Genomic DNA, 16581 nt, shown 5'->3' with positions numbered 1-16581 from the left:
AAATGGAATTGGAGAAGAATGGAGTGTGAGAGCATTTCTGGATGTTACCAGACAAAATAAGGTTTCTTTTGTGGGGTGTGTATTTTGTTTGTTGGTGTGTTTTATTTAGTTTAACAGTAGTTGAATATTTGCTTACAAGTATAAGCATAGATATTTCTGGTTTGCTAGGTGCTATGTATTCTCTAAAACATTGTTAGTCTATTACATAAACACAGAAGGCAGAGTTAAGGGATGATAAATTGTGCTGTATTTCTTTTTTTAACCTCGGTAGCTAATAATACAGCTGGGTTTGAGGATCTCAGCAGGATAATATAAGTGAAATAAGTTGCATCAAACAATGCTAAATAAGAGTAGTGCTCCAAGTATGCGTTAACAGTGCAGATGTAAGCTACCATTATGTATTTATTATTTGACTATTTGTTGATACAATGCATTCATACAAATTGTATGTTATGAATTCTCAGGTGTGTATACGTTTTTTAGGTACTAAACATATCTCTCCATAACATTATTTTATTATATATATTTATTGATGTGTTTGCTCTTCAGAAACATTTTTTGAGACATTTGTACTGACCTGGATGTAGGCTGGAAAATAGTGCAATCTTATTTTGTGTTACCTTTAGCTTTTATTTATATAGTGTGGTTGGAAATATTACCTGTAAATAAGGTAAAAAGAGTCATAACTTCATTAAATTTGGGGATCCTGTTGTTACTACTTGCACTATATGAATTTTTTTGGTGGTTTGAGTCTGTTGCAGTGCTCAGTTAAACCTAGTTTAATTTATATTTCAAATATTATTTAAAAATTGAACTGTTCCCTCTGTTATGTGGGAGTCTAAAGTGGGAAGAAAGGAACAGGGATTTCTGTAGAAAATGTGTGTATTGATGAACTCATCTTTATTTTTTTTGTGTGTTTTTTTTTTTTTTAGTAGAGGATCTTTCATGGAAGTTAGATAACACATGCACTTATTTTGGGGAGTTTCATTTTTTCCATTTTGACAATTTTTTTGTAATTACTGCCTTTTCATGCCAAGAGATTAACTTCCTAATCTTATTTCATAGGTATGTTTTTCCTGAAGAAATGAACTGGGGGGACAAGGTCTGGAATTGTAACATGTAACTCAGTCGTGGCCACTTCTTGGAGTTGAGTGGGTTTTATGCTCTCCCTGTAGACTTCAATTAGTGTAACTTTCCTGTGGCAAATGCAGATCACTTCATAGAAAAATAGCTGTGCCTTTTTATATGGGAGAAAATTGAATAGTAGAGGTACAGCTACTCACTGACATGTTTGTTATCTCATTCTTCTCTCTCTCAGAGTCTTCCTCTCATGCATGGGGCCCCCTTTCTAATGTATATACACCCTTACTTTGTCTTATAGCTGTTGTCACTAGACAAGGCCATCTGTGTCAGCTTGAGAGAACAGTGAGACTGTTACTAAAGGACTGTTGACTTACATGTTGGTGTCCTTGTCTTCATTGTCAACCAAAGGGAAGCCAAGCTAAAAGATTATTAGGGGGCAGATGTGACCATGGAGAGATTAATTGATATACGCATCTAATGACACTTGAGTACGGTAAGTAATTTCAGGCATGCCCGGTGTGGGTTAGAGCTCAAAGGTGATTAATTCCTACAAAGTTTTCTGAAAATGCATAGAAGGATCTATTCTGTATGGGAAAAATATTATGGAGAGCCTCAAAAACTAATTCCTGGGTTAGATATTAAGAGAATCCACTACTTAATCAAGAAGTCCTTCCTGAGTGAGTTTTCTGGAGCCTAAAGAGGACATGTTTGCTTGTTTATTTGTTTGGGTTTTGGTTTGTTTGTTTTTAATCTCTGGCATACTTCTGTACTGGTTCCAGACCAAAACTGCATTACTGCATAGTTCCATGCTGTGTGCTAGTATTTCCAGTTTGATCACTGCTAGAGATTTCCACTGCAGTTTCACATCTTTATGATGTCTTAATGTTCTTAACATTTGCTAGTAGAGCAGAGTGAAGGCTGTCTAATAGACATCTTCTGAAGTGTGGTGTTCACCAGCATTCAGAAAATAGAGCAAGCGTGAACTTCTGGGCACCTCCTAGAGAGAATCTGTGTTGGCAAGATCACTGCAGTTAACTTTAGTTTTTGCTTCTGGAAAAAATTTGGGTACAGAGATGAAAACGTGGTGCAATGAAGAAGAATAGGCAGGAGGAAATTCTAAGTTATTTTTCGGGTACATAGGGTAAAGTTTGACATTTTGGTGCACACAACCCCAGCTGCCTATACCATGGTGGCAGTAGCTGCTCTGAATAGTTAGTGTAGGGGGGAAATAAGTTAATTACCCCTTTCCGCCTCCCAGCCTCCAAAGAAAAAGAAGTTGGAATGATTCTTTTTGAATTGAATAGTTTCATATGGACAAGGCAAACTATTTATAAGAATAACAAAAATACTATAAGCAGCTCATTTACAGAGCAGGATGTTTAGAACCCCTTACCTGTTGAGTGTGCAGCTTTTTCACCTGATCAGACCTGTTTCTTTCAGAATCTGAATGAATGTGAATCATGACTGCACTTCTGTCACATTATATGAAAGGCTTTGATCTTGTCTCTAACTCATGCTGATTTCTTTGACAGTGGCTTTTGAAGTAAAATCAGTGTACATGTGTTGTGGGATTTGAGGGTGGGTGTTTTTTGTGGTGGGTTGTTTTTGAGTATTCAAATAGTGCTCTCCTATTAGAAATGTTGCTATTTAGGAAAAAACTGCAGGAGTTTAGCAGAGGGCAAGGAACTGCAAATACTACACTTAAAGGCTGCAAATTATACAGGGCTATTGTGGAGGCTTAATGGGCCCAGGATATTACTTCTAGGCAGAGCTTGTAAAATGAGATTATGCACGCCTGTACCTGGTGAGAGTGCTGACCCTGTTCTAAAGGAGCGTTCCAGTTCTAAATGTATTGTTTTGGGTTTGTTTACCTAGAAATTAATCTTATCTTTGCAGTTTGATTGCTTAAGAGGGTAATAACTGCCAGGTACTAGTTCAGAAGTCTGAGAAAGATTGCTTTGAGACCTAGATCGTTTTTTTGACTAGTGGAAGCAGAAGAGAAACAGAACTTAAGCTTCTTATTGAAATGATCCAAATATTAAACTGTAGCTCTCACCTTTTCTTTCATAAGGCTCACATAAGTTAGGATGAAGTGCAGCAAACACTTGTATTTTAGACTAATATGCTTCAAAGCATAAAGCAAGACTTGCTGGTTTTCATCTGTGGGAGAAAGAGTCCTGTTGTTATGTCTGTTATGGCAATGTGTGAAAGTGTCTATTTTTTGAGCTTCGGAGAGCTATCTTGCAATATTTTCCTCTCTTTACTTTGATTTTAATAATTATATTATTTTTTTTGGCCTGAAAGGTGCCTGGAAGTTTAATGAGTGTTCCAAATTAAGAACAAATCCACCCAATGTTTTTCTTAGACATCTATCAAAAATTAACTATCTGGTGTCCAAAACTTCAGTATCTTTCTCATTGGACATCATGAAATAGCAAGTGCTTGTGAAACTTCTTCCATAGGTGCTTAGCATCCCTTTTGATGAGTATTTGATCAAATACAAAAACTTCATCTTTGGGAGTAAGAAAAATAGTTGCTTTTGTGTGATTCACTTTACCTAAACTCAGCCGAACAATGGAGGACATTCATCAGCAACGTTAGATTTATTGCTTTAAGACCAATATTGTAGCTACTGTAAATTGCGAAATGAATCTGTGGTGAATGTAAGGTTTAGTGAGATTTGTTTGAAGATTATTAGCGTGTTGCACAACGCCATGTACATGTGATTGTAGCTTTCCTGGGCGGTGGTGCAGGTGATGAACTTCTAGTTTACAACAATTTACAACCAGTTTAGGACCTTGTCTTTCAGGTGTATAGCAATGTGTAGTTAAATAGGTAATAGCAATAAAATGCTAGCTTTGCTGTTTGTGTTGCTTTGATTCAAACACAGTGTCTCTTAAGCTTTTTGCTGGTTTGTTCCACTTCTCACTTAAAACACATGAGTAATGCTGGGGTGGAGGAGTCTTGGCAATTAATTATCTTACCTCAATCTATAAATGGACAAGGACTTGCACAGAAGGAAAAAGTAAACATCCTTTTTGTATACCAGTACTTAATTGGAGTGTGTTCTTCCTTGCTAAACTATGAACTTTATGGTTGGTGTGGTCAACAGGAAAAACTTGTTTTAGGCCTTAGGGCAAGTACCTGATGACTGCTGTGAAGCTCTTGTGGGGTTTTCTTTTCTTTTTTCTTTTGGGATTATACAAACTTTAATGCTGGTTTTGACTTTTCTGCTTTCTTGAGAAATAATGCATTATGCCAGTGTGAAAGAAGGAATGAGTGAAAATTGTATGACTTAATAAACACGGCTTTATATAACTGGGTTTTATAACTTTTCAAACCAAAATATTTAAATAAATTTGGTGTAGTGAGATTAAAGTTTAATATTTTTGGAAGAAGATACAACAAGGAGATACAAGGAAAATCCCTCAAGGCAGGAAGTAGTTTCATGGAGGTAAGTGTGGTTTGATTTTTTTTAACATGGAAAATGGTATATCGCATTGGTACCTACCAGAAAAATGAGGAAGGATAAATGTAATTTATAACGTTACAACTCATAAGTTAAAATAAATAAAACCAGCAACAACAAAATGTAAAACCAAACAACAACAAAAAAAGCAATTGCAGAAGGAATGTTTGACTCAATATAGTTCTTATCAAATTTGTTCAGCTGTAATGATTTTGAGATTTTGGATTCTTTGTCTGGGCGAGGGGGAAGGGTCAAGCATTTTCAGGTGGGAGTATGACTTTTGGAAGATGTGTATTTTGCATTGGCTTGCACTTTGTAGCTGGATGCTTATGTTAGTAATAATGTTGGTGATGCAATACTTTTTCTTCCAGCACATACCAGAAAGGATAGTTTGTATGTATCAGTTTGCTTTAGCTCTCTAAAAGTCTAGATGTATGCATGTTAATTAGATCATTCCTAAAAACAAAACAAAAACAACAACAACAAAAAAAACCAAACCAAAACCCAGAAGACCCACCCAACCACCACCCCACCTAACCTATAAAATTGCAGTCTTTGTTTTATGTAGGAGGTTATTTGGGTTTTTTTCTGGTGGGGGAGGATATGGAGATAAAGGTAAAAATTTGCGAATTAAGAGTTCAAAAACTATGTGTAGCATCGTACATAAATATCAAACTGGTACAATTCTTCACCAATTTTAATGTTTGGGCTGGTGTCAGGCAGTCCTCTTTGTGTGAGGTCCGCTGTCCCCATTTAATCGTTCTTAAGGTGTTTCACCTGAAGTGGTTATAATTCACCAGTATCAGTGAAATTAACATTTGAACTGTGGCAGATGCAACCTGAAGCACTTGGTGGTTTTCTGAAGGAAGTCTCTAATCTGAATATGGCAGAAAATGAACTACACTAATATGTAACATAAGTAAGTATAAAGAATCAATGTAGGGGGAATAAAGATTGGAAACTTGCAAGATAAAGGAAGCTCAGTTGATCCCTTCATGAGGCTACCTTCAGGTGGACTTCAGCAATACATGGTGGTTTAAGGGGTTACCTCGCTTAGTTGTTAAGTTTAAGAGGTTACCTCCCCACACTTTTACCAAAGATTTTTTTGTGTCATCCTTTTAGGAAAACCAACACAGCAAGAGATGTGTCAGTTATTTATAGCACAACATAAAGAAACTCCATGGCTTACAGTGGTAGCAAGGGATAATTGAATTAAGTAAGAAAAAAATATACTATGAGGGTAATCACATATTGGGAAAGGTTGCCCAGAGAGATGCTGAATCTCCCACCAGGACTCAACAGGACAAGACCCTGAGCAACTTGATCCATGTTGGCCCTGCTCTGAGCGAGGAACTGGTCCAAATGATTTCCAGAGGTCCATTCCGGTCAAAATTATTCCGTGATTTCAAATTCTGCCTCCTCTGCTGCAGGTGTGGAAACTCCTAGGATTGAGGTGGGGTGAGCAGCTGTTTTTTAACCTGTTTTTAATTCTTGAATTGCCAGAGTGCATCTCTGAGCTGTCAGGTTATAAATTTCTAGGTATTCTTTGGGGGAGAGGGGATGTATAGAAGTATATTTGGAAGTCTTCTCATAGCCTCAAGTAACCTAATGGAACTAATATTTCAATTTTTTCCAAGTGCTACTTAAAAAAATAAAAGACGACAGACATCAATTGGGCATATAACATGTGAGGGGATTTTGCTCATTTGTATTTTATCTGTCATAGATATCAACTGGCATCTTAACTAATTAGTTACAGATCCTTATCAACTCTTAATGGTAGTAGCTCTTACACGTGAAAATGCTGAAGCATCTCGCTTTTTCTTCTGGAAAGTGTTAGGGGTATAATTTTGTTTCTGCAGTAATTTCAAGCGTTAAAAATACATTTAAAATCCTGGCAATCTTAAGACTGTCTGGTAGCTGCAATATGCATGTATGTTATGGATATGACTAACAGTCACCTTCTTATCTTCCCATCTACATTAAAGAGAATGTCCTGGAAGTCTTCTGTCTTTCTGTCTGTCAAAAAGTAGTTTATAAATGAAGCCAAAATACGCTCAGAATCCGGCATCTGAGTTTTACTGCACCTTGGGGGCAAGGGGAAGAGCCCTTTTAATTTAAATCCACATCAAAGAGTTCTTTTCACACATTGTCTAGAGCCAGGATGGTCACTGCTTGACATTCATGCTTGAGCCAATGAGTGATTGTTCAAGATTGATTGATCAAGTGATCAAGTGAGTGATTGATCAAGATTTCTGATGGAGTTATAGAAAAAGATAAGATATAGTAGTCATCCTCCTTTGGATTTTTAGTGGCTTTTACAGCAAGAAAAGATCTTCTAACGTTAGTTGCTTCTGTTTTTTGTGTTGTTTTTTTTTTTTTTTTTTTCAGTCATGGTTACACCTTAAGAATCCCTTCTAATAAAGACTACGTTGTCACATCATTGGGAGCATGCATTAATTTGCAATGTTGCCTTCCCTGTCCACTGGGTGATAAAGCTGCCCCCTCCGATGGCTCATTATTGGCCTGTAAGCAGACCTACTGATTGGAAAAGATTACAGAATTGGAATTGTAGACCCTTTAAAACTTTCACTGACTTCTATAACATTTGTTTGCTGGAACAAAACACAACCCTCTGAAAGGCTGTTTGAGATGCTCAGTCCTAGAGCATGCTTTACTGGTTTGTAGGCAGAGAAGAGAAAGAGAGGATGTAGACAAAAAAGAACCATTGGAAGCGTGGTCATCATATTCAACTAAAATATCTCAAACAAAGCTAAATATCCAGCCTCTTGCTTGCCTCAATCTTTTTGTAAAATAATGTGACGTTTCCCGGTTTTTAAATAGCCTGACTGCTGGTGTGTTTCAATTCAGCTTCCTACAAAAGTGTGAATAAGTTATTCTGTGTGGTTGGTTTACTTCTTAATTTTATTTTGAGAACAGTAAAACTGCCATGCAAGTTTGGCCAGCTCCCTCTGTTGGCAACTTGTGAGATTTCTGTTCTGTGATGGGCTAAGCATCTCTGTAAACTGGAGCACCCTTTCTATGGTGTGTTGCCTGCATGGATTGTTACCTGCAGGAAGTGTAGACCTTCAGCTCTACGCTTTGTCAGCCAGGATGGACCACTGAAGGAAGTCATTAGTGGCTTAAAATTTCCTTCTCCTGTTACTCAGTTTTAGGTGTTCAATCTATAGAACTGATCTGTAGCTGCTGTGAAATATCTGAAAACCAAACCAAACTGAAATGTGTAGTGTTCACAAGTCCGTGGCACCAGAGACTTTGCTTTAAAGATCTGTTCCTATTTGTTTCCTCTACGTGCTACTGTAGGCAGTTACCGTTAAAGGTGCATGTTTTTATATTTCACACAAGGTTTTAAAATATCGTTGTTCCTTACTTGTCAGCAGGAAATATATAGTGATTGAAAGAAAATTATAAGTTTCTGATGTATTTCCCTGCTTATTTTCCCCTCTGTTCAAAAATTTGCTTGAATTGAGACTGTTCAGGATTTTAAATGATTTGTGAAGTTATGTGCCTTTTTTTTAACTAGTGAATCTTTCCAATTTGGCACAACGTTCAGCTAATTTGGACTTCTTTCCTTTTACAAAAATCTGTTAATCTAACTTATTTCTTAGAAAATGTTGAGAGCCTTCCATTATGCCCTTTTTGTGATCCTTTGCTGCTGCTTTCTGTTCAGAAAATTCCTGGTTTGGAAATGTCAGTGCCAATTAAGGCAGAAAAATAGTAATTCTTAATTTGCTAAACATTTTAGCGTGTTGTCAGTTGAATTTTCATTAAGGCCTACTTTTTTTTTTTCTCTTCCCTAGTTTTGATTGGTGGATGCTACAGGCCTTTCCAGCAAAGATGTCTAGAAATGATGTATTACAGTTACACAAGTATTATATTAAGCACAGACTATCCAAAATCTATAAATTCTCCGTGGTCTGTGACTGGATATTTTGTTTGAATACTTGATGTAGAAATTGAAAAGTAATCCATTATCTGAAATATATTTAAGTATGTAAAGACTGCTGATATTAGTTTTAACTACATCTTTTTTAGCAAAAGTAACTGTTGTAGCACACTTAGCTGCAAAAACACAGAACAAAAATATGAAATACTAGGAGTTTTCCTTGTGCCATTATAGGACAAAACACTGAAATGTGTAGTTTTTTAAATATGAACTGTTTTCACAAAACAATCTGAATTTTTTTAAAAGAACTTACTTCAAACAAAGGAGATGCATTTAAGTAGAGATACAAAAACAATTCCTGGCAACTCACTTCCTTAAAAGCTTATAATCTGAGCCTTAAAGTGCTATGTACTAGCAGAAAGGGATAGCTGAATTATGGCCAAAGAAAAATAGGTCCCTTCAGGTATGAAATGGGCTCCTGGCTTAAGTTATAGCTGTCACACAGTTAAGTATTGATATGAATTTGCAATATCTTCTTTATGCTGGATTAAGTAGAGTCACTGAGCTGAAATAAGTTTTGGACCCTGGACATGGACTCTTTGGCCAGTTACGTGTTACTGGGAGACTGTTACAAGCAAGAGGAATACGCAGTTACATCTTGCAGCAAACACATGAAATGTCTGTTTCACAGTAGAACATATTTACTAATTTACTTGAGCCTTTCAGTTTTGTAAATGAGCAAGCAGTTCTGGTTTTGTTTTTCTCAACGCATAAATCGGACTGAAATAAATCCAGAAGGTAAGCTTCTATGTTATTAGCCCGCTGAAGTTAATCTTGTACTGTATGCCTACCATTTTTTTTGTGTTTAAATTTTCCCTTTAAACATTTTGTTTCAGTAACTGTTCTGATATGAGAACAGTACAGTATTTCACGCTCATCAGAAGTCTAAAACATCTATGATAGCTTACAAATAAGCAGATGTGTTTAAAAAAAACAAAACTGTTTTGCTAACAATTTATTCAGGTACATAATCACAAGAACTGAATCTAAGCTGTACTGTTAACTGGAGATATTTGTGGGGTTTTTTTGCACAGTAACTAGAGCAAATCTTAAACTGCTTAAATGTGAAGATTTTGTTAGGGTACGTACTCACTCATGCAGATCTCTTAAATAACTATTTCTTACTTAAAATATGCAAAATACTTTGAAAATGCATCACTATGAATTCTACAAATGTACATTTGTCCTGAAAAAAAATGTTCCTTTAAAAAAAAAAAAACCCAAAAGTTTTAGTTTCTACTTCTCTTCTGATCATACTTTTAACATGTACTACACTCACCTTGTGCAGATTTTTAACATTTTATACTGGAAAATATTTGTAAACGGAGATGTAAAGACATTCTGCAACCAGTTGTAGAACACTTTTTTTTTTTTTAAGTTTGGTTATTCCTGCTAGGTGTTCATTTGTACTCGATATCCTCAGTTATCCTACTATGTTATCCTGTCCTACTGGTTATCCCATTCATGTTCTAAGCTTTTCTGCCATTTCCTTTCTTCTATAAGCACATTAGCTCCTCTGTGGCCCCCTATGTTTCCATCTGAAAAGGCTGGCAAGAATGTTAATAGTTGTTATGGCAATAAGCAATTCATGAAGGACACCCCCCACTACCACAACCCTCCCAATGTTTATTCTTGCCCATAAAACAGAAACACAAGTCTCAACTTTTTGTTAATTTTTTTCTTGGTTTGATTGTTGATTGATGGAGAATCACACTTGAAAATGTCGTTGTTTGAAGGGCTGGACTATCAATGTGTTTAGGTGTTAAAGAAACAACTCTGGTTTGTTATAAATGGCAATTAAGAAGTGGTAAACTTAAAATGCATAGCAACTTCTAGTCGCCATGGTGATTCAACTTGAAGTAATTTTCTTCGATATTAAAATACTTCTTGGGTGTCGTCTTTGCTTTCAAGTAGTCACTATTAAGAAGGAAATGGCTCTGGGGAGAAGTAATGAGAAACTATTTTGGAATATCTAATGTGACAACCAATGAAGAAGTGTCAAGAAAATTCTTTAGTTTTCAAGAATTGTTTGGGGCCTGTTTATTTTGGCAATATATGCTTTCATGACACAACTTCAAAACACTAAAGAATGGCATGTTACTGCGGGCCATGCCCCAGGCCTGTGTAATGAGTCAGTTCTTCAAGAAACAAATATGAAGTTGAGTTTGTCAAAACACTGCGTCAGTAAACTGGATCAGTCTCCACTGTATCCTTTCCCTGTGTGTCAGTCAGCTACTCTGGTTCGTGCACGCTTGCTCTTCTCCCCGGTTCTGAGCTGGCAGTCCTTTTATCAGTTATGTTAATGCACCTGTAATTCTTACTTCTATGATAATCAAAAAGATTCTCTGTTTGACTGGACATACAACTTCAGAAAGACTTTAAACTTCTTCCAGAGCTTTTATATCTTGCCTCACTGATTTTCAGTGTCAGAGCTGTTAAGTGTTAGACTTGGGTCCCCCATGTGGAATTGAGCTGCACTACGGCTCCCTGCTTTCCCAGCTGAACTGCTGTTATTTACTTTTTTTTTTTTTGCTAATTTGCTCTTCTTGTTTCTAATGATCTCCTTCCATATGTTGTTCTTGAACAAAACCTTTTGATTTTTAACAAAAATAATAAAGAATTCTATCAGTTACTAAACATTGTATCTTGTTCTTGGAAATATTAAGTGCTTGCAAAAGCCTCTGAAGTGTTGCATGACTTTGATACATATAAGTAGTAGTAACCCCAAAATGGTAGTCTAGAAGTTGGCTGTAAATGAATTGGTATTGCATTTCATTTAAAAAGTTTTTAATACTGAGCATTTCTCTCTGACACTTCAGCTGCATGGCATATAAAAATTCTCAAAAAGCGTCTCAATAAATAACTTCAGGAAGTTGTTTTTTCATAAAATACTTTCTATTTTAAAGCAATAACATTTAATTTTGACAAACTTGAGTTAAAATCTACTCCTTTACTGTAGTCTCATGAAGATTGCAGCTGGTGCATTCATTCTGTACAGTGAACAGGCTAATTAACACAAGTTGCATAATATAAACTTCAAATTGCAGCACTGGCTTTTCTAAAGAGCTTGCATCATGTTTATTGAAATGATCAATACTGTGTGAACCAAACATGGTAGTTAACTCAAAATGACCAGGTTTAGATTTAATTTGTACCTCCGTATTTTGACTGCTACTATGTAGCTGCTGAAACTCAAGGTATCTTTGCAGAAAAAAATATTGCAGCTTGTAAGTTAAAAGTCTTGCCCCTGTGTTCAGTTAGGGTTAGCGTTTAGTCTGATTATTAGTGAATTATCAGTAGACAAGTGAAATTACTAATACTTCTAGGAGTAAAAGTTGCCTCAGGTTTTTCTTTTTGGTCTTGGAAGCAATGGTGATCTTTCTTTTCTACTTAGTCACTGAAACCATAACCATCTACTACTTAAATATAGCACATAGATGTTTTGAATGCCATTATTTCAGGCTTCGGGCAAAGGCATAACAGGACAGTGATCTTCTTAACACTAAAAGATGACCTTTTCAAAGCAGCATCCCGCAACTGCTTAGTTGCCTAATGGGCAAAGCTGAAATTAAGGTTACAGCTTTATCTCTGCTTCCAAGTACAATAGAGCAATGGGTGGTTATTTACTCTTGCTAGAAAGCTCTATGCATTCCAGCAAGGTTTTACACAATTTCCTCTCAAAAACTCCAGGAGACCACTCGCACAGCTGGAATGCTATGGGCTGTATACCACTGTCTGGGCGAATGTCTTTTATTAGGTGAAAACATGGCAATAAAAGTTTGCATATTTGACACCTCCATGTTGGGTTATTTGGCTGAGAAATTATTTGGGAAACAATCTGAAAAATAGTCATGAAAACTGCCGTTTAAAGAATGGTTTTTTGACCCTGTCACGTTGCTGCAGTTGGTTGTGATGAGAACCAGAATGTTTATGTTCTGGTTCTCAGTCTATTGCTCTACCAGCTCAGGAGCTCTGTCCTCATTGCAGAGCCAAGAATAAATCACTTCACCTCAGACAACAGGTGAGTTTTTGAAATGTGCCTACAGATTAGTCTTCGTGCCTGTCAGCAGTCAGTACAACTTAAGTTGCTTTTTACTCACTTAAGGTGACGCAACTGAGCAGTACGGTGGACGTAGCTGTGCGGTATGTTAAGCTTGAGATGGTTTGCCTGCCAGCAAATTCTGCTGGAACACTGAAGTTGTTATTGTAAATGGGATAGTGTTTTGAGTTAGAATTCCAAAGGGATTTAATCTTGTAGCTTCAGGCACCTCAAAAATTATTTCAAAAGGGATGCCTGTGCTGACACTTCCACTGTAGTGTAGAGATTTCTGGGCTGGCTTTTAAAGAGGTAGCTTACACACCAAAAGCAGTTAACATGTAGCAAAAGGTAGAACTTCACATGTTTTTTAAGCTTTCTTCACAGTGCCTCAACTCTGCTCACACCTTAAAAACTCCCTCTGCACAATCCCTCACTAGTGATTCCTATGTTTTCATAGTTTGCATAATTTCATCTGTGTTACTTCAAGTACCTTCTATTGTGCCAGCTTTCAGAAGACCGTACACGGCTCTTCTGTGCTGCTGTTGTGGTGAAGCTCATCATTTCAAGCACATTTGACCGCTCTTTCATTCCTTCATTAACAATTTGTCCTTATGTACTACTTCCTGCTCAATTTTAAGTGCTTCTGTATTTTTTTTAACACGACTGCTCTGTGTTTTGCAGTGTAGAACTGTAAATTAAATCATCTCATTCGTGTAGTTTCTTCCATTTAATACCGGATGCTTCCAAAAGGTGCTGTTACTCAAGGAGCTTCTTGTGATGAGAATTTCTCAGTTTGTCTCTTGTTCCTGCTCACCAGCAGGTATCAGTGATGAGAAGCATACCCTAAAACTGTGTAAGACTTCCAGTTGCTACCGGGGTGACAGCATCTTAGGCAGTAGATTTACTTAAAGAAACATCAGCTAGGATGTTAAATCCCTTGAGTTCACTATAGCAGCTGTCTAGAAACTGTAGATCTCAGTGTCTTAACAGCTGAGTGTGTAATATCCTCATTAGATTGAGTATTCCGTACTAAACTGATTTGCAGTGTTAAGTGCAGTGTGTGATTGTGTTGCTGCTTTAAAAATACACTGAACCTTTTCAGTTCAGGAGGTGAGGAATCTCTTCACATTAGCATCAGAATCGCCATCAGCTTCAGGCTTCTGGTTGCATCTGCTCTTTGGATCCCTGTGCCCTCTGGTGTAACTTTGTATAAACAAAAGCCTGTTTCTGCATTGCCTAAACGTGTTCAAACTGGCTGTTGAAGTAAAAATGATGCCTTGAGGAAGTTGCTACCAGTGCCTTTAGGCTGTCATCTTGGATTCATCCCATATGAAGAAAGACCTTGTAACTGGCTTAAGGTTGGGTGTTGAATATTTTTTTTTGTTTTGAGGTCCCACAAAAAAAAAGATGCCAAAGCTTTCTTAATGTCAAAAAAGGGATGGGGGGATGGTGTTTATGAAGGGAATTAGAATTTATTTCTAAAGTTAGTAGTAATCATAATCTCAGAAGTAATTAATCTGTGTGAAATGAGGCAGTTTTGGATATGCTCCAAGAAAGAAGCTACCTTTAAAATGCAGGTTTTTGTTCTAATCTTTATTTTCCTTGAAAGAAATCTGTGGAGATTGTCTGGTTTCTTAGTTATTAATATTAGGGTGGTATCAAGAGGACTGACCCTGCTGTAAAAGGAAGTAAAGTAAGAAGAGACAAATCAATGCAAGAGGTTTCTGAGGCAGAAAGGGATGTCCTAACTTGGAGTAACAAGTTAATGCAGTTGTAGATGTGTGAAGTGGAAAGTAAAGTGAGAAGTCAGCATATGAGAGAGTGGAGAAAACCAGAAGGGAAACAGGAATACACATTCTTTTGTTGGCGTGGCTTTTACAGGACATGTATAATAAATATCTCATATCTAACGTAATATTGGAAGGGGAGACCTGGAAAAGGGAGTCTATAAGTCTGGGAAAGGTCTTTGAAGAATAAAATAGTTGGTTAGTTTGTCTATAGTAGCCTGAAAGTGTTTCAATAGTCTACTATAGGCTGAACTAATTCATAGTTTGAGTTTGATTTTTGTTCCAGAATTTCTATTTAGCTCTCTAACCTTGAGATAAAGGATCAACTACAGTGATTTGAGAGGAAGGCCTGGCATTGGCCAGATTTTCTTCTGCACCTGTATGGCTTGTTGAGGTTTCACCAGATTACGTTCAGTCTATTCTTTTATAAATATTGGATCATTTCTTACATGTCTTCATACTTGATGATTGCCTCCATTGATCTCTGTGCATTCTTGTTATGAGAGTTGATCCCTCAAATTGGAACTAATGGCAAAGGCAGGCTTGCCACTGGTACAATCTTGCACTCAACCCATTCTTCTCCCTTTCTATTAGTTTTATTGTCGTCTTTCTCTCACTCCATCACATCTTAGGCAGGAGAAGGGCAGTAAAGACTGCATATGCGGTGGATTGCTTTAATTTCAGTAGGGCCATGCTGTTGTCCTTTGGGGAGACTTTTGAGTCTGCTACCTTGCTGAAGCCACTCCTCTCTAATTCTTAGGAGCATCCTGGAGATTGGCCTTTCTGGGCAACCTCAGTTACTGTAGAAGTTAATATCTAGTCAACTCATGCTCAAGTCCCATTAAAACCTGTCCTCTTTGAAGTGCTTTTGGAAGCAAAGGCTCTCTGAATGCTTCAGGCAGAGGTTGGTACTACCAGTAAGATTTTTCATGTCTACTTTTGTCCTATTTTCTGGAATGATGGAGCGCACTTACATAAAAATGCAAGCATACATAATTAACTCCTAAAATGTTATACGAAAGAGGAAATAAGCCTTCATTTAAGGAAATTACAATCTTTTGTTAATAGTAATTTGTATATTAATGTATAAATTGATCCCACATTAGCGCACTCTCCATGGGCAAACTATTCTCTTCCTTCTTGTTCCACAATATTTTTATTTTTTTTCTTTTGCAATGCCGATGTATTGGTAAAATGGACAAGTTAGATCAGTACTGATGTTGCTTCTTTGGAAAAATGTTGTACCTAAAAATTAAATCTTGAAAAAACTTGATTCATTTAGTACTCATTAGAGTTACTTAGTCTGGGATTATCACTGGTTACAGGGGGGAAGTTATTTGCTATGTAAATAAAATATTTAATCAAAATAAGTTCTTATTAAGAAAATACACAGGATGAGTATAAAGATATATAAATTGTAAGATATTAGATCCAGTGATGTTTTGTGATGCCTGCAGTTATGAAGCAATACCTCTGTTTAGAAGTTAAAAGTATGTTTGTCTTTTGGCCATTCCCAACCCACCATTCCCACTAGCATCAAGGTGGTTTGTTTGCGGTTCTCCTACCACTGCTGGTTTCTTCATTCTCAGAAAGGAAGGAACCTCAAAAAAACCCTTCATTTGCCTCTTTCGAGCAAAAATCAGAGCAGTTAACTAAGTGGTGCAGATCAAGTAAATGTTTTGAATGTTCGTACAATAATTGTTACTTTGGAAAGAAACTCTGAAGCAGATTTTTGGGGTTTGTAGGACAGAGTAAGTATTTCTCCATAAAAGGGAAGTTTATTGACAAGTTGTATATATTTTAGTGACACGCTTCTTCGTTTAAAAAAAACTGTTGGTGATATTCTAAGACCAACAGGAGATTATCCTGCTGTATACTGTCCAGTGAGCTTTGCTTGTTACAGCATCACTTTCAAGCCTATCTGTAATTAATTGACTTCCAAAAGCATCTTGATGTCCTTGTCAGCAGTGCAATAGTTTTATAATAATAACTTGCTAATTCTTATGTCCTTGCTGGAGGACAATCTTGTTAGTATTCTTTCTTGCCAGGAATTGATCATACTGGATAGGGCTTGTAACTGGATCTTAGAGGTTGCTGAACAATTCATTTGTTGTATTGTGACAGTGCTGCATAGGTACATCTTCAGCTGTAGAGCCTTTTATTGGAGATGATGTAAAAATAGAGCAAACTTCCTTTGCGTTTAGTAATGTGTGGTGGAAATTTCCACTATAAGATT

The 16581-nt window shown here is 36.7% G+C and overlaps 1 protein-coding gene across 20 annotated transcripts in view; it reads left to right on the top strand.

Moving 5' to 3' along the window:
- Positions 1-16581, top strand: part of PLEKHA5 (pleckstrin homology domain containing A5) — a 182775-nt gene that overhangs the window by 30093 nt on the left and 136101 nt on the right. The window contains exon 4 of one of the 20 annotated variants that reach the window (XM_063358544.1): positions 1066-1169. The exons of the other annotated variants lie outside the window; for them this stretch is intronic. Within the exon in view, the coding sequence (XP_063214614.1) occupies positions 1066-1123 (58 nt within the window). The 3' untranslated portion in view covers positions 1124-1169. Of the gene's footprint in view, positions 1-1065; positions 1170-16581 lie in introns of those variants that run through there. 20 annotated transcript variants of the gene reach the window in all.

Source organism: Chroicocephalus ridibundus, chromosome 1, assembly GCF_963924245.1.
Source record: "Chroicocephalus ridibundus chromosome 1, bChrRid1.1, whole genome shotgun sequence".
Classification (NCBI taxonomy): domain Eukaryota; kingdom Metazoa; phylum Chordata; class Aves; order Charadriiformes; family Laridae; genus Chroicocephalus; species Chroicocephalus ridibundus.
Note: the sequence above shows the minus strand (reverse complement) of the source record. Positions and strands in the feature narration are given on the sequence as shown.